This window comes from Stigmatopora nigra, chromosome 8 (assembly GCF_051989575.1).
Source record: "Stigmatopora nigra isolate UIUO_SnigA chromosome 8, RoL_Snig_1.1, whole genome shotgun sequence".
NCBI classification, from domain to species: domain Eukaryota; kingdom Metazoa; phylum Chordata; class Actinopteri; order Syngnathiformes; family Syngnathidae; genus Stigmatopora; species Stigmatopora nigra.
Genome location: NC_135515.1, coordinates 12180001 through 12204505, shown reverse-complemented (window position 1 = coordinate 12204505; position 24505 = coordinate 12180001). Strand labels below are relative to the sequence as shown.

General features: G+C 38.4%; 1 protein-coding gene across 2 annotated transcripts in view; it reads right to left on the bottom strand.

The window, feature by feature from the left end:
• Positions 1-24505, bottom strand: part of grm5b (glutamate receptor, metabotropic 5b) — a 67168-nt gene that overhangs the window by 32185 nt on the left and 10478 nt on the right. For both annotated transcript variants that reach the window (XM_077722292.1, XM_077722294.1), the window contains exons 2-6: positions 22699-23166; positions 22164-22598; positions 21972-22086; positions 15681-15755; positions 12846-13020 (exon numbers count right to left, since the gene is read on the bottom strand). In XM_077722292.1, coding sequence (XP_077578418.1) covers positions 12846-13020; positions 15681-15755; positions 21972-22086; positions 22164-22598; positions 22699-22851 — 953 coding nt within the window. In that variant the 5' untranslated portion in view covers positions 22852-23166. The remainder of the gene's footprint in view (positions 1-12845; positions 13021-15680; positions 15756-21971; positions 22087-22163; positions 22599-22698; positions 23167-24505) is intronic.

The window sequence follows — 24505 nt, the reverse complement described above, 5'->3', positions numbered from 1 at the left end:
ATTTAAAAAAAATTAAAAATAATTTTCATTGTGATCAAAATATTTGAACTGTTAATTTGTTCATTAAATTTCCAAAGACTAAACATTGTGTCACTGGCGGACTCATTACATGCCTACAAATAGCCAAATACCTTGTCAAATACCACCAATAGCTTATTACATAATTCACACTCAAAGTGTTTGAAATGCGTTGGAATGTGTCAGATTTTAATTGCTAATATGAATCAAATCTGGACGCTGCTCAGCAAAATGTTTTGCCAGGACTGGTGTTTTACTTTTATACCGCAGTTGCTTAAAACAAGCTGAGCAAACAGGCTATTATATGTCAACAGGGTGCTAAAAAATGTAAATCGTAGTTATTTTTTACACCTAAAAACATGGTATCCTGTCCATTTTTTTAATGCGGGTTCAAAATTAGGCAATAATTGAGGTGGAGCTAAAGAAAGTCATAGATTTGATGTAAAGCTTTAATTTGCATAGCAGTGAACGCCCTTATCTGGCCATCTTTTCTAACACTCACACTCACATGCTCAATTTTCTTACTTTCAGTCTCTATGGTTGCTATAGTAACAAGCGTTGCGGGGGCTGTGATGAAGCACACATACTGTATCGCTGTGTTCAACAGGGGAGAATAAGAGTTAGAGTGTGAGAGAGACTTAACTTTATTGTTGTATCTACAAATGTGACACTTTTTCATTTAAAATCCCACTTTTTACAGATTTTTAGACAGAAAAAATGAAAGAATCCTCTCAAGAGTATTAAAAAATAAACGGTCAACACTCACACAAATCTATAACTGTTGAAATTTTGCACCAAAAATCTTTTTGGTAACGTTGCCAACAGTTTTCTGAGAAATTATGACGTCACAAGGACCAGCAGAAGGTAAATGCGTCACCAGTCAAGGAGTAAGTAGATGAGTTCTTATTGATTTTATCATTGAATACAAATTTGAAAATCGTTCATAAAAATCCCAAAAACATTGAATTGAAGTTCACCATTAAAACGACCCAAGTGACTTATAAAACGAGAGACACTCCTAGCACAGATACATCTTGGGCCCCATTCACATATGATCTAATGAATTGGATATACAGTGGTACCTCGACATACGAGCACCCGACATACGAGCATTTCGAGATATGAGTAAAATTTCTAGCCAATAATTATCTCTAGATTCGAGACAAATCTCGAGATGAGAGAAAGCCAGGTGGCCAAGACATGAGAAGCTGTTTATGATTTTAGCGCACTGTCTTTTTTTGCCGCATCTCTTTCGTGTATAACAGATATCTACGAGCACTGGGCGGAGCGTTGCATTTTTTTCGGTGTTTTTTTCCCCCAGCACTCAGCGCGAATGGGAGAGCGATCGATAATATGAGGAGTATATATTACTACTCGTTGGCAAGTGTGCGTGCGTTATCCTATTGTGAGGACATTCGTGTGCATCATTTTCGGAATATTTTGAAGGGAAGACAAAAGCAAACAGCCAATCGCAAACTTTAATACAAAATTAGAATTAAGTTTAGTGTAAGGTTCGATTAAACTTATTTTTGAGTGTCTGCATCGTAATCTAAGTTCATTTAAATTTGTTTATGTTAAGAAATGAGCGTGTTGCCATGCAAAAAGCGCACCCCACTCTCTGCCTCCCTGTCTCTGTACGTCTCTCTCTCTTCCCCCCTTCGAAATCTGTATAATTTTAGTACTATTAAACACATTTTAGTAACATTAAACCACTAGCTATGTGTTACTTTGTTAATAGATGGCGAATTAGAAGAAATAAAACATTTTTCCAATCCAATATCCTGTTTTGGGTGTTTTTTAACAGGGAAAAAAACATGCAAACTTCACACAAAGAGGACCAACATGGGATCGAACACTTGAAGCCCAGAAACATGAGACTGACACGCTAATCAGTCGGCGATTATATTTTTCGTCTGCTACCATTGACCGAGACGATCCGGATTAGTGCCAAAATGGGTAAAACGAGATCGGATTTACAAAAAAAACTGTACAAAAATATCACGTACAAAAGTTGTATACGGTGGTACACTGTTTGAAATGTTCAAAAAACATAAAATACGAGAAAAAACTATAAGTTGGCGGTTATGGAATCTTTCATTTACACTTGTTCCTACTCAAATGTGATTTCAAGGTTGCATACATGTACATTAAATTCAATTCACGGGTGTTCACGGAACATTATTTATACCGGCGGCATCAGTGGTTAGCATGTCAGTCTTGGGGATTGTATGTTCCCTTTGGCTTGCATGTATTTTCTCCAAGTACTCTGGTTTTCTAGGCCAATTGGCTGTTAGGTAACCTGGTTGAGCAGTCTAAATTGCCCCTAGGTATGCGTGTGGGTGTGAATGGTTTTCCGTCTCCATGTGCCCTGCGATTGGCATGCCACCAAGTCAGGCTGTCCGCCGGCTGGTGCCCAAAGTCAGCTGGGATAGGCTCCAGCACCCCCTGCAACTCTTGTGAAGATAAGAGGTGTAGGAAATTAATGAATGAATGAATTATTCAAACCAAAATAAAGTGCAAGCACAGACAAAGGGCCAGCCTTTCCATTGCAAACGACAGAGAAGGTTCCCTCCTGATAGATGAACCATAATTTTAACAAGCAGTAACTGCCTCCTATACACATTTGCCATCTCACATAGTGTGTATTTCTCAGGGGCATCACCATTCATATTTCATTTAATTACCCTTTCTGAGTTCAGTGTCCGGGCTTAATTAGGGGTCAATTAATTTCCTATGCAGGAAAAGCATGACCAAGCAGGACACTTTGCTAGGTAGTCTTTCAAATGTCTGGTGAATGAGGTGAGCGCACAAAGGAAAATAAATTACAAGATATGAGATGAAAGGAAGATGGCAAGTGATTCATTCAGTATAGCGGGTAAGAAGCTTCAGAAAATGTGGACTTGTGCATGTTTTCAAGTCTTTATAATGGTATTTTGATTGGTCTATGAAACATTATGATGACAAAAGCAAAAAGAGGTATAATGACAGACGTGTGGATAACATTATAAATGGTGGTCAAAAGTTTACGTACACTTGTGAAGAACATAATGTCATGGCTCTTTTTCTCTGATAGAGTGATTGGAACATATACTTCTTTGTCACCAAAAACATTCATGAAATTTGGTTCTTTTATGACTTTATTATGGGTGAACAGAAAAAAGTGATCATATCTGCTGGGTCAAAAATATACATACAGCAGCGCTAATATTTGGTAACATTTCCCATGGCCATTTTCATTTCAATTAGGTGCTTTTGGTAGCCATCCACAAGCTTCTGGCAAGCTTCTGGTTGAATCCTTGACCACTCTTGATTTGCAGTTCAGTTAAATTTGATGGCTTTCTGACATGGACTTGTTTCTTAAGTATTGTCCACTTATTCAGGTTTAAGTCAGGACTTTGGGAAAGCCATTTGAAAACCTTAATTTTAGCCTGATTTAGTCACTCTATTACCACTTTTGATGTGTGTTTGGGGTCATTGTCATCCAAATATTCCCAGAAGTTAAACTCGTGTTGTGTGAATTGTGAACTGTACTTGTAGACATAGCTTGGGGGGATGTAAAATGTCTACAATGCAGAATTCCAGGGATAAAAAGAGAAGGACACATGGACAAGATAGGAACAACCACAAAACACAATCTCTATGGAAATAAAAAATCTTCGACATCTGATTTTGTTACTTTGAATGTGCAATTGCACCCAAACTGGCAGTTTAAACGCTAAGTTGTCAAGCTTGACTGACGTTGTGACATGATGAGAAAGCTGCTGACAATATCCGATGATAAGTGTAACGTCACCACACTTTTTAGAAGTTGTATGCATGAAGTGTTTCCTCAATTTACCAAAAAAATGTGGTAACACTCGATAAATTTTAAAATACCGTAAAATTGTCAGAAAAACCATACACATTTTTAATTCGTGACACATTAACACTCCAAGCCACTGGTTTGCACCGACTGACTTAAACAAGTTAGCATAAATGTGCTTAATATTCATTCAATCATCTTCCATACAGCCCATCCTCGAAAGGGTTGCAGGGGTTGCTGGAGCCTAACCCAATTGTCTATGAGCAAAAAGTAGACTACACCCTAGACTGTTCACCGTCAGTCACTGGGCAGTGGGAATCGAGCCCAGACTGCCCACACCAAAGTCAGGCAGAAGAACCACTGCATCATTGGGTGGCCACTGTACTTAATATGCCATCTTGATTCAATATGTCTCAGCTCCAGCTATGATGAAGTAAACTACAGTTTAACTCCACAAAATCTGGCATTTGTGTTAGACATCCCCCATGATGTTTTTGGATTATATGTCACTCAAAAATGGTCTCTAGTCCCTTGTCATCCTCATTAGGGTCACAGGGTTGCCAGAGCCAATCCTAGCTTTCTCCAGGCCAGAGGTGGGGGACACCCTGAATCGGTCAGTGGCCAGCAGATCGCAAGGCGCAAGGAGACGGACAACCATGTACACTCACACACCTACCTAGGGGCAATTTAGAGTGTCCACTTAGCCTACCATGCATGATTTTGAAATGTGAGAGGAAACCTACGCAGACCTGCAAATTCCACACAGATGGACATGACCTGGTTTTGAACCAAGGACCCCAGAGCTGTGAGGCCGACGCGCTAAGTGCTCGCGCCGCCGGGCCGCCCGGCCTGTAGTCCAGTAATTAAATGATTGTGCAATTTGATATCATCTGATTGCGACAATCAATTTGATCAATTACGTCAAGTGCAGATGTACAGAATATTGTGTTCATTGTATCTCTTTATAGTTTCCAGGGACATTCTTAATTCAGAAAGCACATTGTGATCTCAGAACATGATACAGCATTGTAGGCAGAGCCCGTCTACTCCAACCCAAAATATTTTGTCTATCCATCATATGTTGCTACATGTACCCCTGTGTTTAATTAGGAACACAGCTTCAAAGCAATTAAAATGAGTTTATAACTTTCATTTCTCTGTTTAAATTGTATGCAACTGAACGTTTTATAATCAACGTTACATCCAAATAAAACTTGGGAAACTAACAGAGCCCCAGGCCACAATGAGTAAGTACAATTTTAGTGCGCAACAATACCTTTGTGTGACAGTGTAATTATGTGTGAATGTGTGGGAAAGCTTGCTTGCACAGGAACTTTGACATGATCAATTATGCTCTTTTCACCATCTGTGACGCTCACGTCGACTGATCGCTGCATGCTCCCCCAAGAATACCTTAACCCTCCTGGCCAAAATGGTTTAGACCAGGGGTGGGTAAACTTTTTGCCCCGGGGACCACATTGACTTTAAAAATTTGACAGACGGGCCGGGTCAGCACAAGATACGATACATATAAAAAACTGCATCCGTTAAGAGTACATATGAAACATAAACAGAAAAAAGGACTAAAGTATTAACATACTCATCACTCATCATTAAAGTATAAAGTACAAAGTAAAGTAAAAAGGAATGTATTAAGAAATATTAAAAAGTAATTTAAAAAAAGATAGAAGGGCTGTAAAACTCGAAAAACAAATAAGAGTGGACAGAGCTACTGCCACTGGCTTCCGCGTGACGGCGCCATCTTGGGGTAAAAAAATAAACCAAAAAATTAGTTAATTCATTCATTCATTGGACAACGTCGGCGGGCCGGATTAAAAAGCCGTATGTGGCCCGCGGGCCGTAGTTTGCCCATGTCTGGTTTAGACCATCGATGGCACTGAAATTTGAAGAGGCAATAACCACTCTTTCACCGGGCCCCACATAAAAAAAATATTCAATTTCAATAATTAGACCTACATGAGCCAACTCAGATGTCTACATGGGCATTGGGAAATAATGTTGTTATGGGATTGAAGGGGCCATATGTAAGGCATGCACTTCATTTATTCCTAAAAAGATTTAAGTAGATATTAAAGATGCTGTGAATTCAAAATGATGATTTTCTTCTAAAAAGAGTGCTACCTCTACTTACGAATGCTTCTCCAAACAAAATTATCCAGGTTACAAAACCCTTTAATATACAAATTACTGTTCTAACTGCTCCTAATCTCCCAATCCTTCTGCTTGACAATATCCGTACACTCTGCTGGACTCCCATTGGCTGTTTCACAACAACAACTTTTGACCAGCACTCATTGTGATGGAGTTGTAACAATAGTTTGTGTGTGTGTGTGTGTGTGTGTGTGTGTGTTTTATAACATCTTTGTTCATTATTTAAGATTACTGGTGCAAATGAAATGAAGAATATGGCAAGGCAAAACGGCCATAACCCATCTACCATCGATAGGAAGCATTAAAAGTAACAACTCTTTGCCATAGCCTCTTTGTGGTTTCAAAAAATGACGGTGGATTTATTGCTTACCCCTGGTTTGGGGTATCCCCCAATATTAGAATCGCTGGCCACCGATTTGATTGTGATTAATATATTAATCAGTCATAGTGCTGATTATTTTTGAACCAAATGCTGCAGCCCTACACCCACGCTTGCAAACATTCGCATAATTATGTGCCACGTCTCGCTCTAGTGCGAAATGCATTCAAAAATGGAAGAGAATATTTCCATGGAAACAGCAGGCAGAAAGGATTCAGACATCTTATGCTCACTAGGGTGAATCTGATATCAGACTTTTCATTCAAAGACTACTCTGTCAAAAAAATCCAAATAGCAACAGAGGAAGAAATTATTCACCATTTCCACCATTGAAGAACAAAATAATCCTAAACTGATGACGGCCAGAAAACAGTGAGTTTTTTTTTTTCACCTGCGATGGTTTTCTCTTAAATGACAAATAACTGCTTCAAAAAAATTGAGAACTTCCAAGCCACTAATTAGTCACGATGTTTCCCCTCCAACAATTCTTCAGCACAGTGGCCACAAGGCTCAATGTTGCTCTTGGAAGATACACAGACAACTAATCATCCTTTGTAGCTTTTCTCAATAAAGTGCTGGTGATAATCGCAAATGCTAACTCATCATTTATGACACTTAAGGTACTTTTTTGGTTTAATCAAAAGGTTAACACCAGAAAATGCCTCCATGGTTGCAATCTTATTCTTAATTTGATCCACTGGGTCGGCTTATCATATTTTAGAGGTTGTTTCAGTCTTATTTTTTCTGGTACACAAGCATTTGTGACTGTGTAGTGGTCGTTAAATTTGCTGTTGCCAGTTATGTGTCGAGATTCCCATGCAGTCACCTTTAAAGGGATTGCAGCTGCTCAGTAATGAACAAGGGAGACTATGTTCCCTTTCACTGAGAACAATCTTCTTCTCATCAAAATTTCTCATGAAGGTTTGCCACCCAATTAATCAGTGTAGGCTTTGTTGGAAGCACATGTATGCAAATTTCATAGACTGGTCAATTAGAGTGGAAAAATGCACCCATGTACAGCCAAAGGGGTAAAAGTAGCAAAAACAAACAGATTATATTTCAATTTCAGGCTAGTTTTGATGTGATGCATTTAATGGGCTATAAAGTTGTGTAAACACCTGGACAGAAATGTAATCAGATGTATCATATCGAGTTAATAGGCAAATAAGACAGATATAATTGTTTTAACTTTACAAGGAGGAAACCGGAGTAACTGGGTTTTCTCCGGGTACTCCAGTTTCCTCCCACATTCCGAAAACAGACATGGTAGCCTGGTTACACACTATAAATTGCCCCTTATCTATGAGTGTGCCGTGTCACTTGTGAAGAGGATAATCGGTTCAGAGAATTTGTTAAAAAAATTTAAAGGTATTTTCTAAAATTTCTTCTACAGCTACAATAGTTGATTTTGCTTTCTTTTTTTTTATAGGTACTGATTAATGATGAGGTGCAGATGTGCAAGGTACGGTGAAAGTTTCAAAGTGTACTTGGCAGGTTTCTCCAACAATAGTAGTATATATATTTCCAAAGGTTCTGGCGTTAAATTTTTATTTATTAATATATAAAGAATTATTAAGAATATATATATATATATATATATATATATATATATATATATATATATATATATATATATATATATATATATATATATATATATATATATATATATATATATATATATATATATATATATATATATATATATATATATATATATATATGTATATATATATATATATATATATATATATATATATATATACATATATTCTTAATAATGTTTTATATATGTATAAGTATTCTTTTTCACAAGTGTAAACTATTATTTGAAAAGCTGAGATCATTTTTTATGGGGGCCTGCATTAATACTAAGGACATGATCCTGATTCAAAATAATTAAAGAAAAAAAATACAGTACATACATAAGTACAGTAAGCGCATGCGGGAACCTAAGCATAAACTAGGACATAAATTCATTAATCATCAAGCCAAATTGCCTGAGATATTTTCTTATTTATCCAAATGATGGCCGAGTCAAGCCTAGAGGTGTTAAACACTTGGTATAATCAGATCAGTGGTAAGTGAATAATTATCTTTATGATCATCTGTGTGATCCTGTGGTAATATAATTATCTTGACACGAAAGAGAGTCTGCCCAACAGATTGAGGCTAATAAGAATTTCCTTCTCTAGACCTCCGGTGAGACGCGCACCCACCCATGACCATGTCCACTCTACAGACAGTTTATTTAAGAGGGATGTTATTGAGGGCAAGGCTTTAATACACAAAACTAATCGAAACAGACTGGCCATTAAGACGGAAGGTTTGATGATACCTAGATAGTGATAAACAAGAGCACTACCCAAGCTTATTGATTCAAAATCTTCAATGCTGAAACAGCTCACTCAAACAATATCCAACATCCAGGAAAAAAAACACACAAATTAGAGAGAATGCATCGCAACAAGCCGAGTGGCCTCACAGCTCTGGAGTCCTGAGTTCGAATCCAGGTCAGCCCACTTGTGTGGAGTTTGCATGTTCTCCCCAGAACTATGTAGGTTTTCTCTGGGTACTCCGGTTTATTCCCACATTCCAAAAACACTCTAAATTGCCCCTCGATATGACTGTGAATGGTTGTCCGTCTTCTCGTGCCCAGCAATTGGCTGGCCACTGATTCAGGGTGTCCCCGCCTCTGGCCCGAAGTCAGCTGGGATAGGCTCCAGCACCCCTCGCGACTCTAGTGAGGATAAACCGGTTCAGAAAATAAATGAATGTTCCATTTATTAAAACAAAACTTGAGGACAGACAAAGGACAGATTACAAAATGTTTTTGACAATGAAAAAAAAAAACCATGGCAATGCAAAGGACATCAGTCAGGGAAACCTTTATACACTAGAGTAGGACCAAAGTTTAATGATTCCTCCATGAAAGATATCTCTAGTGACTTTGCTTGGAATACGAAAACATATTCCCTTAATAGGTCACTTAATTTCTTGTTGAATTTTTTAAACAGCTGTGAGCATCACCTCACGAGACTCAATCTTGTTTGCTGAAGAACGGCATGAATAATTATATTGTTACTTCCTCATCAGACCACTCAGGTGAACATCCAGGGTAAAGACATTGAAATCATGGAGAATTTGAAGTACCTGGGTGTTCACCTCAACAACAAACTAGACTGGTCCACAAACATAGATGCCCTGTACAAAAGGGGCCAGAGCCGCCTCTACCTATTGAGGAGTCTACGGTCCTTTGGAGTGTGCAGGACACTGCTGAGGACTTTCTATGACACTGTGGTGGCATCTACAGTGTTTTATGCAGTGGTCTGTTGCGGATGCGGGAGCACGGAGACGGACAGGAACAGGCTGAATAAGCTGATCAGATCTGTTCTGGGCTGTCCTTTGGACTCTGTGGAGGAAGTGGGAGAGCGGAGGATGCTGACCAGGATGATTTCCATCATGGACAGCACCTCCCACCCCCTGCATGAGTCTGTGGAGTCCCTTCGAAGCTCTTTCAGCAATAGACTGCTGCACTCATTGCAGGAAGGAGCGCTTCCGCAGATCCTTCCTCCCATCAGCTGTCAGGCTCTTTAACAAAAAAATGGCTGCGTACTAGGACCTACCGTATGCATGCATGTACATCTATGTGTATGTATATATGTGCTTATATATGTATGTGTATGTATATATATGCTTATATATGTGTGTATGTATATATGTGCTTATATATGTATGTGTATGTATATATATGCTTATATATGTGTGTATGTATATATGTGCTTATATATGTATGTATATATATGCTTATATATGTGTGTATGTATATATGTGCTTATATATTTATGTGTATGTATATATATGCTTATATATGTATGTGTATGTATATATGTGCTTATATATTGATGTGTATGTATATATGTGCTTATATATGCATGTGTATGTATAATTACATATGTATATATGTATGTGTATGTATATTTATATATATCAGCAACACGGTTATTTATGTATATATTTATTCATGTATTTATTTATTAACTTATTACCTATCTATTTATGTCTAAAATGCCTTTCCTATTTCTGCATCCACACCCCTCTTGCTCAAAATTTCCCGAATACGGGATGAATAAAGGTATCCAATCCAATCCAATCATTGACCCTTGAATGGACCAGCCCCATACAGAAAGAAAATGCACCGTTCGATTCCAGGGCTATTAAAATTTGCATAGCTCCCGCCAACAAAGTCAATCCGTTTTGTGCATGTAAATTGAACCCGTTGTTCACGTTTATGCAGTTGAACAGGACATGTTCTGAACATAAATAAATATAAGAATGATTTGTTATAATGGAATTGCCAATGAAAAATGTCACAAGCGTTACCTCACTCAGTTGGGTGACGATGATGACCATGTAGATGATGGCAAGAATGTGAATGATGGTAATAATGGACATCATAAAATGGATACTGTTACGATGTCTTAGTTAGAGAGTGTAGATCACTGCAAAAAGAGGAGATTTATTCATTCATTCATTCATTTTTGCAGTCACAATCATAACGTCAAGAGCGGGAATCGAGCTCCGCCTGCCGACCTATTATTAAATGTTACTTAAAAAAATGTTTGAACTCTACTGAACTATTTTTAATGAAAAAAATTCAGCATCGGTGAACAAAGAAAAAAATATTGATTTAAATACAATTAATACAAATATTAAAATGTTTGTAATTGACAGAAAACAGTTCTCCACCCATAAATAAATTAAATAATTTTATCAATGTCTTGATGAGATAGCAGTATCAGTAAGCTTCGTGCACAACTAAAAACAAGACTTATTATTGACAAATCATCCATGATTCCACTGCGTGTTACATATAATCCTAAAAAAAATATTTTAGGGACATTTACTGAAAGATGCTTTAGGGTCATTTGATGATTTTCTTCTAAATACACGATATCTGTTGGAAACTAAATGCTGAAAATAAAGGCGCCTCTCTGAATCTTTCAGTTCTAGGCAGAAAATCTTTTGGGCTGATTTTTTAGGTTTTTATTTTCAGTGTATTTAAACAGTTTTTCAAACTGTTGATCACCATAGGCCAAAGCCCAGTGTCATCACAGCTTTCTGACCTACCATTGTATATTAGTCGGTCGCATTATCATTTTACCAACGACCAATCGCCTGGATACCAGAATGCATGAAACAACATGGTTATTTAAACTACTGAAAAATAAGAATAAAAAAAAATGACTTCACTAATAGGCAGACAAATGGAGAGCTATATTGTTAAGTCTAATTGAACAGTTGGTATGCACCGTTTGCGAAAGTGTTACGTAGCCATAATCCTCTATGACCCCAAAAAAGATTGTCAAAATTTGGCCACCCTGCAGTCCACTACGGGGTCATACAAATGTTCAATAAAATATCTCCCCACCCGTAAAGTCGTCTCTGCAGTGAGTGAGATGAAAATTTGTGGTTTGAAACAGGCGATACATTCTGTACCATTCTGCTGCAAACTCAGAAACACATTGTCTTCTTTTTCTGAATTTATTCTGGCTCAAAATGCTCAAACATGCATGAGTGTGTTGACAGGGGAAATATGCTAAATGCATTAGCATCGATGCTAACAAGCGCAGGGAGTTTCATTGACAGTAAGCAGGAACACTTCCTAAAGAATTCTAGTATTTACAGCTCAAGCTGTTTTAAAGCCTTATTTCAGGTAGTCTTTTTGTCATTTAATTCAATTTGTCAGGATTCTTAACATTTTTTTTACTTCTTCCCCAATCCAACAATTTATTCATTTGAATTTGACCTTACAGACTCTTTAAAATATGATTACTGAGTAAACCATACTGTGCTTACACCTCAATCTCCTATGATTGCCTCCTTTTATCACTCTTCATGGGAATTTTTATCCCAGTGCTTTATGAAAACTGATTAAACATTGTAAATGACCTTAAACATCAATGCAGGAATGAATAATTCTGAGTTTATCTGCGGTACCGCTCTGACTGCACATTTTCACCAAATACAAGTTCATTTCACTGCCATTGACCGTTATAGAGATTAAATCCATTTCAGATGAAAAACTAGCATTTAATGATCATCTTTCGCTGCCATTGATGACGATGCATGTCCTATTCAGTATGACTAGGGGAGGTGGCAGTCGCAGTCTCACTCAAATTCAAAATAAATTGCATGTTTATCACACTAAATGGCAGCCAATGAGTTTACAACAACACTTATATATTATTAGGAAGTTTTGTGAAAGTATTGCAATGTAAATACTTACAAAAGGGGGGTTGAGTGCTGCCTGTCTACATATGTTTGGGTGAGTATTGCAAAGAATACATGGGTTCAGAGTAAAGTCTCAATTTGAGTAACAAACAAAACAATAAATACAATAATTTTAGCCCGACTGTTTGTTTCTTCCTGTTTTTAATCGAAAACACAATTTAGAAAAGGCTGCTTACTAACCTGCCGACAAGAAGAAACTCTCCCACCATTCCTTGGCGCCTCATAGCCATGAGGATATTGCGGACAGTCATGCCCTCACAGAAACATGCCACCACCCTGGCCTTGGGCAGGTGGGCCCTCAGCCTTTCAACCAATCGGTCAAAGCTCTGCTCTCCAGCATTGCTCCAGATTTTTCCTGAAGCAAACATGATTAAGAGAAACAAGCACAGCATATAATACTTTTACATTTTGTCGTCAGTATGCATTGCATTTCATTTTTGGGGTTGTTTTTTTCTATTTAATCAGTTTAATTTATTTGAATTAATCCTTAGATAAGTGCATTACAGAAAAATATGAAGTCAAATGTTTTTAGAGGAAGGAATATTGGACAACAATTGGGTCATTACATAATTGGAGTACATTTTTCATTTCAGCTTTGAAATTTTAAATATGTGCTTCAAGCATTCATTTTCAACATTGTTAATCCTTGTCTGGGTTGAGGAGTGCGGGAGCCAAACTCTGCTGACTTTTAGAGAAGTTGTAATGCAAAAATGTAAAACACGTAGGTTCAGAAAAAAAGAACTTGTCCTGAGACCAAATCTTTTAACAAAAAATCACTAAGAAAAAAAGAATACTTGAAAAGAAATTATCCATCCATCTATCTTCTATTGATGGAGTGGCGAACAAGGTAACCACAACAAACAAAAATTTTAAACTGTGAAAGTCAAAGAGCCACACCACGCAGTGACCTGCCAAAACTGACAGAACCACACACAAATAAACCCATATTATTTAATATAACACTTTCTTCCTCTTATTTATTATTTGTTTTCATTACATGATGCAAGGCAAAGAGCCACAGTATATACAAAATATAAAAAAGAAGCAAAGAGCCGCCTTCATTTTGGCTAGGAGCCACATGCGGCTCGAGAACCGCTTTGGGACGTGCTCAGAACAACCCACAAGGGTGCATCCTAATGCCCAAGCCACCCCATTTGGCCGTTCTTGATGGAAAGGAGCAGTAGCTGTCCACCAAAAATCCCCCCCCAAGATGGCCGAGCTGTTCACCGTATCTAGAACAGACACCCTGTGGAGACAACGCACTTTGGCTGCTTGTATCCAAGATCTTGTTCTTTCACTCATGAACCCAGCTTGTGATCACACAGTGTCGTGAAAAAAGTATTTGCCCCATTCCTGATTTCTGTGTTTTTGCGTGTCTATCACACACACACACAGGTTCCAGACCATCAAATCAATTTTCATATGACACAGAAGCAACCCAAGGAAAGATTTCTAAATGATTATTTTATTTACCATGGCAGAAAATATCACAAACTTGTCCGGCTCTCTGTGAAAAAGTAAGTGCCCCACTTTATTAAACAACAAAATAATTGTGAACAATCACAATTGTAGGAGAGCTGAGTTGAATTTCACAGGCCACACCCACACCTGATTACCACCATGTGTTGAATCAAGTAAACACAAAAGTGAAATAGGCTACAAGATCACAGCGTCATGCCACGATCCAAAGAAATTCAACAAGAAATGCGAAAAAAAAGTGATTGGGATTTATTAGTTATGAGCTCGGTTACAAAGCCATTTCCACGGCTTTAGGGCTCCATCCTTCTCAGAACCATTATCCACAAATGAAGAGAACTGGGAACAATGGCAAACCTTTCCCAGAATGGTCGGCCAGCCAAAATTACTCCAAGAATGCGACGACAACTGACACAAGGGGTCAGATAAGAAAAACATCGAATGAACAGCTCAGTTAAGTTCAATGTTCATGGCTCTACTAGAAAAAAAACAAGTTCCAAGGTAAAAATCAGTTCTGTCCATAAAGAATATAAAGGCTAGTCTTACATTTGCTCTCAACATCTTGATAATTCTCCACACTTTTGGAAGAACATTTTGTGGACTGATGAGTTAAAAGTTGAACTTATTGGAACGTGTGCGGGCCGTTACATTTGACGATAAAATGGCACAGCATTCCATCAAATAAACACTATACCAAGAGTGAAACATGGTGGTGACATTGTGATGGTCTGGGGCTGCTTTCTGGCCAGGACGACTTGGTGTAATTGAAGGAAGAATTAATTCTGATGTCTACCAGAAAATTTCAAAGAAGAATGTCCACCCCTTAGTTCGCTCAAACTCCAGTGCTCTTTGAGCATGCAACATGACAACAACCCAAAGGACACCAGCAGCTCTGAATGGTTAAAAGAAAAACTAATTTAAGGTTTTGGAGTTGCTAATATAAAGTCCGTATTTAAATCCTATAGAAATGCGATGGGGGCGGCCCGGTGCAGTGAGTGGTTAGCGCGTCGGCCTCACAGAACTAGGATCCTGGGTTCAAATCCAGGTCACGTCCACCTGTGTGGAGTTTGCATGTTCTCCTCGGGCCTGCATGGGTTTCTTCTGGGTACTCCGGTTTCGTCCCACATTTCAAAGACATGCATGGTAAACTGATTGGACACTCTAAATTGCCCCTAGTTATGGGTGTGAGTGTACATGGTTGTCCATCTCCTTGTACCCTGCGATCGGCAGGCCATCGATACAGGGTGTCCCACGCCTTTGGCCCGGAGTCAGCTGGGATAGGCTCCAGCACCCCCCGTGACGCTAATGAGGATAAAGCGGTTCTGAAAATGAGATGAGATGAGTAATACAAATTTCACCATTAATTTGTAAAATAATATAAATAGGCCTTTGATACATTATCATTATTGATGACTATGTAACAGAAGTGAAGACCTAATTCAAGACTTTTGAAGCTAAAATGTCCTCCAATTCTGAAATGACCCAAGCATTTTTTTTATCATAATGATTATTTTATTTGACCTGGTGTTCATGCCTTACCAGAATGAGCAATGCAAATGCCCTCTTTGGCTGCCATGTCTTTAAACGCTTCCATCCCACTCTCTCCGTAGTTGCCTGGAAAGACAAAAGGTTTCAGAAAAAGCAACTTACAAGAAGGCATTGGACAGACGCACCGACCTATTTCCCCGACTCGTCTGTCGCAGCACAATTCATTAATCTCACATTTGTGTCAGTGAAATTGTCTCCCGACTCTGGCACCCTTTTCTTTGCCAAAGAAAGTGGGTGACCTAGAATTTATGCAAATGGGAGGGTGTATACACGGGCAATGGAAATGATAGGATTTCCCTGCCTAAATTCTTCCTCTTTCACTTTCACCTCACCATTTTGTTGTCTCATTGAAGATGAGATCAGCTATCCATTGCTCCAATTGGCTTCCCTGAACATCTCTCAAAAAGATTAAGTCCTAAGGTTTGTCCTTATGGTGTGCAATCAATAAAATAACTTGGTATCAAATAGGCTGCCCTGATCTGTGGTCTAATAAAATTTTAGAAGGTAGTGGATCATGGAATGTGTCTGTGTGTGTGTATGTGTGTGTGTGCAGTACAGGGTCCATGCCAATGACGAGTGTGTCAGAGCTAAGTATAAATTCCTGTAATTAGTCTCTCAGTGAGAGTAGCTGGAGACAGATGGTGTAGACTCTACACACACACACACCCACACACACCCCAGCAGAGAGACACAGAGTTATAGTCATCAGAATCGATAAAGCTTGTAACCTACTTCACTTCAGTCTCAACAGGGATTTATGTGCGAGACATCTTTTTCACCAAGTCTCACTGTAATTCTGTCTGACTTAGAAGGATTGCTACATACTGTAGTATGTGTGCCACATTTTTGTTAAAAAAAGAAAGCAGTATTTCCGATATTGCCTCATTCTGACTCATTCCCAGCCGTTTCTTTTTATGTGAGACATTTTGTTATTGTTGCTTTATGTTGTTGTTGTTTTCAGCCAAAATTGTCAAATCGGCCTGATAAGCTTGTAACATGACTTTTTCAAGCCTGGCTGTCTTCTTATTACCAAAACATGGGTTTTTGGGGTTGTTTCCGGTGATATCCTTCCTTTCTCCCCCTGATTTCCACTTCTCTCCTTCCTGTCCTTCGCAATTATGCTACTTTCATCCTCTTGCCACATCTTGCTCACTATTACCCCATTCCAACAATCTTTCTTATTGTACATTTTTCTTAAATCTCTTATCTAAATGTGTTTGTTGTGTACAGTAATCCCTCGATTATCGCGGTTAATGTAGACCAGATATGGCCGCGATGAATAAAAAAAACGCTAAGTAGGGTTATCCCTATAAAAAAAATTAAAAAAACTTTTTTTGCTTTATTCAATGCTGAGTCCTATTAGCAAACGGTGGACAGGGGAGAGGGTTCCGCTTGCAAATTTCAGTGTGGATTATCACATTTTTATGAACTTAACTTTTTTTTTTACTTCATTAGTGGCTTCCGCTTGCGAGTTTCAGCGTGAATTTTCACATTTTTATGAACTTTAAAAAAATATTTGTTCCTTTTTTTACTTCAATGCTTTTTACTTCAATGTAGCAAGCGGAGGACAGGGGATTGGCTTCCACTTGCACATTTCAGCGTGAATTTTCACATTTTTATGAACTTACAAAAGACATTTAATTAAGAAAAAATATTCCCCCAGAAAAAAACGCAATGTAGTGAAACTGTGATAGTTGAAGGGGCAATATTTGAGGGATTACTGCATAACTGTGTTTTATTTCAATGTATATTCTATTTATTATACGTCCTATGCCATTGATCCCTCTTCGGACAAGTGACGTGAATTAGCAGGAATGCTAATTCCGTTCAAATTTTACATTAATGTTGTCATTTGAATATTGCAGTGGTCCCCAACCACCGGTCCGCGAGCTACGTAGGTGTCAGTCCGTCTGAGTAAAATAAAATACTAATGTTTTCAATCTCGCCCTCTTACTTGAAATGAGACAAGTCGGTATAATAATAAAAAAGAACTGCTATTATGCTAGAGACTTGTTTTGTTTTTTTCGCCATTGTGGGTGTTGTTCGTGCAACGAGGCCACAAACCACAAACCCCAGTACTTCTTCACAGGACAAAAAATATATAGTTAAAAAGTAGGTGCCTTAACTATATCAAAACTTAAATAATGCCCCTGAGGATGAGTGTGAATGGTTGTCCATTTCCTCGTGCCATGCGATTGCCTGGCCACCGATTAAGGGTGTCACCCCCCCTGGTTCTCGGAGCTAGCTGGGATAGGCTCCAGCACCCCCTGTGACCCTTGATGGGTAGAAATTATAGTACTTTATATTCTCTTGAGGTTTACAAGCCAAAGCCTAATAATCAACACAAGTCGTCAGTGTTATCGGAATCATTAGTATCATGAGTAAGTGGCCAAACAACGGTGCTCGGACTCTTGGTCGCTGGTCTTTTGGTTGCCGGTCTTTTGGTTGCAGGTCTTTTGGTTGCCAGTCTTTTGGTTGCCGCTCTCTTGGTCCCCGTTGGTCGCCGCTAGGGTTAGGGTTGTCAAATGTACTTAGATATTAAACCCTAACCCTAATGGCGACCAACGGGGACCAAAAGACCGGCGACCAAAAGACTAGCGACCAAACGTCCGGTCAAGTCAAACAACCTGCAATTGAAAACGGAAATGTGCATGGGTGAGGGAACTCAATTGTCAGGGTTATCGACTAGTTTCTGTTAGATCTCAATTGAATGATGTGTCAAATTTGGTAACAGTAAAACCCAATCAGGTGAAATGACTATGCACAGAAAGAAGTAATTGAGGGCAAATTCAATACAAGACAATAATAACGATTACTCCCACAGAAATGAAAAGGTTGTCAACAGTGTGAGCGAATTTGAACCTTCTGAAGAGACATACTGTACTTCTGTTCCACATACAAGAGTATTAAATGTAGTAAATATTCTGATGAGTCCAGTTCCAATGAAAATATGAGCATATTAAGATTAGGGTTGTAAGGTAAGAGAAATGGAACAAAATGTGGGTCAATTTTGGTTGCCTCAATGTTGTCAATCCGAATGATCTACAGCAGTGGATCACTCTTATTTTACACTAAATAGCCTTAAAAATATTTGGCTTGTAGTAAGAGGATTTGTTCTTGAAATGTATCGTGATTTGACGTGTAATGTCATGCCATGTTTCAAACCTACCACTGTGTTTCAATATAGGAAAAACATTGTACTTATATAAAGGAAATGGGTAATAATAGTTCTTTTTTAAAAAGTGGATAGTCACGGTTTGAAAACAAGTTAAGTACAACAGATCAAATATAATGCATTCTTTAAACATTTTTACATTGCATTTATTTAAAATTTTCATTCAGTGATTCTTTCGTGTTGGAATTGGACTACTGAGTAGTTTACAATTTGGTGTATTGTGTTTAACGTGTTGAACAGCCATATGACACTTTCCATTGAGTGATTTTGAATCTTTTCTTTAAGTGATTCTCTTATGTACCACCATTGGGAGCATGCAAACATTTCCGTTTTTGGACAAATGTGTAGACTTAGAGTTTGCATTGTGTTTAGCGTGTTAAACTCCATTTCTATTTCAATATCAAGCATGTCCTGTCAGAAAGATATCTGATAATATTATAAAAAATATACTGTAATATACTTGAATAGTCAGATGTGCAATATAGCATACATTCTGCATGAAACAAAGTATTGGTACAGCTATGAATCAGTTGTTTCATATCTTTGTGTATTTTTCACTTTGAGCATATGACTTCCAGCATATCTTGAAGCCATTATCTAGATTTTGATGCTGAAAATATGAGTATTTCTATCCTCAATCCAATCTGCAGTTTCTGTGTACCCTCTTATCTGTCCCTAGCACTCCATTAAGATATAAAACACAAATACACATTCGACATAAATTTGACATTGACACCATTGCCATCACTGCTATTTCCATGTTCCCAAGCTTCTTTTTTTCTTTGCTACTCCCATCACCCTCTATCTCTCAACCCCTCCTTCCTTCACTGCCCTGAATGATTCCCTCCCTCTTTTTCCATTTTTATTCCCTTTTTTTCCATCTCCTCCTTTACAGCCTCCCGCTCTGTGATTGTATTTAAGAAAGCGACACACGACCTTGAATATCTATTCCAAGGTCATCCCGCCTGTCTGTAAATATAACGGTAAACACGTACAGTTGCCTATAATACACACGTTTATAAAACAACTAAACTCCAAAAGTGTCAGATCTCATTTATTAAAACCATGGTGAGAATGCTTTTAAAAATAAGTCTATTCAAATAACTGTTAGGTCCATTATTATAAAATGATCCTAAAAATCTTCTAAACTACTACTATAATAAAGGTATTGGACTGTGTATAACTGCTATTATTAGAATATACTGATGTTAAATATTTTCTAATCACATTCAAACATGGTAATTGTTATTTGTAATGAAAGTGGCTCGGAAATTATTAAATGTGTTCTTCATCACACAACCTAGTAGAATGGTTGTGCTAGGTAATAAGATACGTGCAAACCACCTGCTTGCTGGCCTGCCCCTTCAACTCTATATCTCTAAGCGCCATCAGTGTCTATTCGTCACAATTGCAACTTCCTAACTCTTTGCTATCGTGCTATGCCGAGATGTCAAAGTAATCATGCATTTCCAATCGTTCAACTCCATCATCTCTCGCGTTTATGCGTTTTATGTTATTTGGGCTTTATGTCGCAATTCCAATGCAAGGTGAGCCATACGGCCAGCAATAAAATGGAATTTCTATCATTACTTTCGAGGTTAGCAGTGAATAAGATAGATCTTTGATCATAGAAATATATATTCCATTAAGCTTATGTCTTTCATGTAATGTGTGTCATGCATGGCATAACAGAGCAGAAACACAGTTCCACGGAAACCCTGCAGCCAAGCTATACATTGTGCATCAGCAACAAGCAGTATAGATGTACACACCCAGCTATAAAGGCAGCAAGGGTCTGATGAATTGCTAGCACTTTATAGGCCACCATTAACATTTACTGACGACAATTTAGTTTTAGAATCGTTTTTCAAATCTGGCTAGGGCTTGCTAACAACACTCATTTCTTAAAAACAACTTCTAATGCACAGTGTGAGAAAAAATCAACAATATTTCATTAGTTTACAATATTTTACGCACTAAAAGGCACAACTAAAAGACTTTCTCAAAAGCCTGTAATGTGCCTTATAATTTGATGCACCTTTTATATGGATCACTATTGGGTAATCTTTGCATGAAAATCCCTTTAGCAAAGCTCCATCTAGTTGAAGTATAACACAACCCCTAACAACAACGACTACTACTACTACTACAGCTCGATCTAGTGGATGTTAAATACAACACCCTACTACTAATACTACTACTACAGCTCGATCTAGTGGATGTTAAATACAACACCCTACTACTAATACTACTACTACAGCTCGATCTAGTGGATGTTAAATACAACACCCTACTACTAATACTACTACTACAGCTCGATCTAGTGGATGTTAAATACAACACCCTACTACTAATACTACTACTACTAATACAGCTCGATCTAGTGGATGTTAAATACAACACCCTACTACTAATACTACTACTACAGCTCGATTTAGTGAATGTTAAATACAACACCCTACTACTAATACTACTACTACTACTACAGCTCGATCTAGTGGATGTATACCACAACTACAGGTCCGACTAATGGATATATAATGCAATCCCTTTCCACCACTACTACCACCACTCCATCTACCTCAGGGGTGAGCAAACTGACACCCGAGGGCCGCTGTGGGTGTAGATTTTTGTTCCAACCGACCCAGCACAGACAATTTGACCAATGAGATTTCTGCAGATAACAAGAAGCACCTGACTGCAATCCACTGATTGCACTTGTAGGACACCAGATTGGTGAAAAAAAATGTCCTCCAATGGGTTGGAATGAAAACCAGCATCCACTATGATCCTTTGTGGAATTATTTATCCAGCCCTGATATAGGGGATGTATAACACAATCCCATTCTGCTTCTAGTGCTACTAATACTACAACCACTCGCACAAGGACCACCACTACTATTACTGCGTTTTATAGTCCGCTGCACCTTATATATGAAACAACTTTTAAAATAGGCAGTTCATTCAAAGTGCGACTTTACAGTGCGGAAAATACAGTAATTAGTTATATATGGTTCTGAAAACATAAGAAGGGTCAGAGAAGTATAAACTGTTTACAAGTACAGTTGAAAATAATGTAAACACCAGAATGTGTGAGATGTCAATACCTTCAGTGTTTATGGCAGAGACATAGCTCCAGTTGTATCTCTTGACTATGTCCACCATTGCTCTTGCCTGTTGGGCGTCTGATGGAACTACACGCATAAAGTACTTGTAAAGACTCTAAAATGTAGAGAGACAATCATGGAAATTTTATATCATTACTTCTGAGCAAACTTTCAATCAACAAGATGTCTCACCTTATCACTGAGATCCATGCTAGTCGCAGAGTAGGCAATTTGTGGAATGTTAAACAATTGTAGAAGATTCTGGACCTGGATGGCTACTGAGCTTGATCCTGGACCAATTAAACCCACAATGGGCTTTTTCCCTCGCATGGGTGTGGCTGAGGGGTCTGCGCACTTCATCGCTGCTCCTCCAACACCTCCTCCCCAAGGGTTTCCTCCACCCCACTCCTCCGCTTCATCAGAGGATACCAGCGAATCTCGAATGAACTCGATGCTCTGCTCCAGAGCCACGGCAGAGTGCCAACAAGAGTCACGGATCTCGCATCCGAGGGTTATGTTCGGTAGAATTTGGGGGTCCGCGTTGATGCGGTCCAGTGTGTGCATCATCGCCTCCACCCGCTGGATACCGTATTGCTCTCGAACCGCACCACACTTGCGTTCGTGAACCTGGGAAGGAAAGAAAAACAAGGACACGCATTAGATTGTATACATCATTTAGACTTTTTGTCATTTTGATGTGAAATATGGGGAATCTTCCAAAGCCAACCTTGTCTGCAGGTGGCTGATGATGCACTGAGAACAACGCTCCAATAATGACGTCTCCAGGAATGTGGGCAACAACTCGCCGCTCATTTGACTGCGCAGAGTCAGCTTGATCAATTGCAACCCAGACAACGAAGAGGAGTAGAAACACAATCATCTTATTTTTTTCAGGTATCCAAAGGTGCGATGAAAAGATTCCGTCACAGGTAATGAGTCTTCGGAGTGTCAGTTTTTCTGGCCATAGCAAAAGCACTCTTGTTTCAACTTGTTTTAACTTATTATTTTCCTTCCGTGTTAGATTTCAACGTTGAACCGTGGCCATAACAGAGACAGGTGCACAAGTGTGACTTGGGAAATATATCAGAAAACCTTGACTGGATTTCAAAAGGTGATAGACGTCCAAACAACACAAATTCAAAGACAGGTGCCGAGTCCAGATTACATGACATCACACAGACATGTTCATGTAAACCTGCAAGAAGATAGAGAGAAAAAAAGTGTCAATCCTAAACACTGCTATGTAACAACCACACTCAATAGAACAATGATATTATAGGGAATACAGTACAACAAAATTTATAGTCCTAGTCGTTCCACATAGGCATTAATGTCCCTCATAAAATCAGTGAATGTGTACAGAGATATGAATGCAACTGCAGTGGGTCCTTTAAAGTCAACTCGGTGATAATTAAAACAATTACTGTTTGATGCTAATTTTAAAACAATACCATACATGAAGGAAGCTCGGTGAGTGTATACCCTGTCGGCCTGAAAGTTCTGAGAGCAAGGATTTAATCCCAGGTTTCCCAGGACCTTCCTGTATGGAGTTTGCATGTTCTCCACAGGCTTGCATGTGTTTTCTTCGAGTACTCCGGTTTTCTTCCACATCCCAAAACATGCTTGGTTGCTGGTTGAACTTTCTAAATTGCGCTGAGGGATAAGTTTGAGCGTGAATGGGTGTCTGTCTCCATGTGCCCTGTGAGGTGACCTTACACGAAGGAGTTGCGCCGAGAAAGACGCCTCTCGCGTCTCGGCCACCCGGCTATCTCATGTGCTCATATCTCAAAAATTGTCTCGTATCTCAAGGGAAATATTTACTTGGAATTTCACCCGTATCTCAAATTCCTGTTATGTCGGAGCATTTGTCTGTCAAGTAATTAATGTACATGTACAATTTCAGGACATTTAACTATCAAAATGACCAATTCTGCTTGATCATACCATACACTGATACCGATCTAGACTTGAAAGGAAATTGGTTAATTTATATTTTTTATAGTCATTTTCAAATCATTTCATTTCTATACTCTTAGTTGATAACAATAACAATATTACATGGAATATTGCAAATATTTTATGAAAAGTTGAAATAATGACAGGAGTTTTGAATTTGAAAAACCTTTTTTCAAGCATTAAAATATTATTTATTACATTTTTTGTACTGCGCATCCCTGTAAATGTTGCGAGGGTTGCTGGACCCTATTCCAAATGACTTAGACAGACAACAACCCAGAACCAGTGAGACAGGCAACCATTCACACTAAATAAATAAAACAAAATAAAACTTTTTAATTTAAATGTTAATTGAGAACAACGATCAGGTGAACAATATGGAGCAAATCCAGTGACTAAAACTTCCATTACATACCCGACAATGTTTATGTACTGAAAATTGTTTAGGAATAAAAAAATAAATAGTCAGACGCTCAAAAGTAACCATCATACATCGTCTTCTAGAGAAGTGACAAATGATTTACTGCACAGGATAGCAAAGCATCCGTTTCTTATGCAAAGCAGGGTGAAGGTCATGG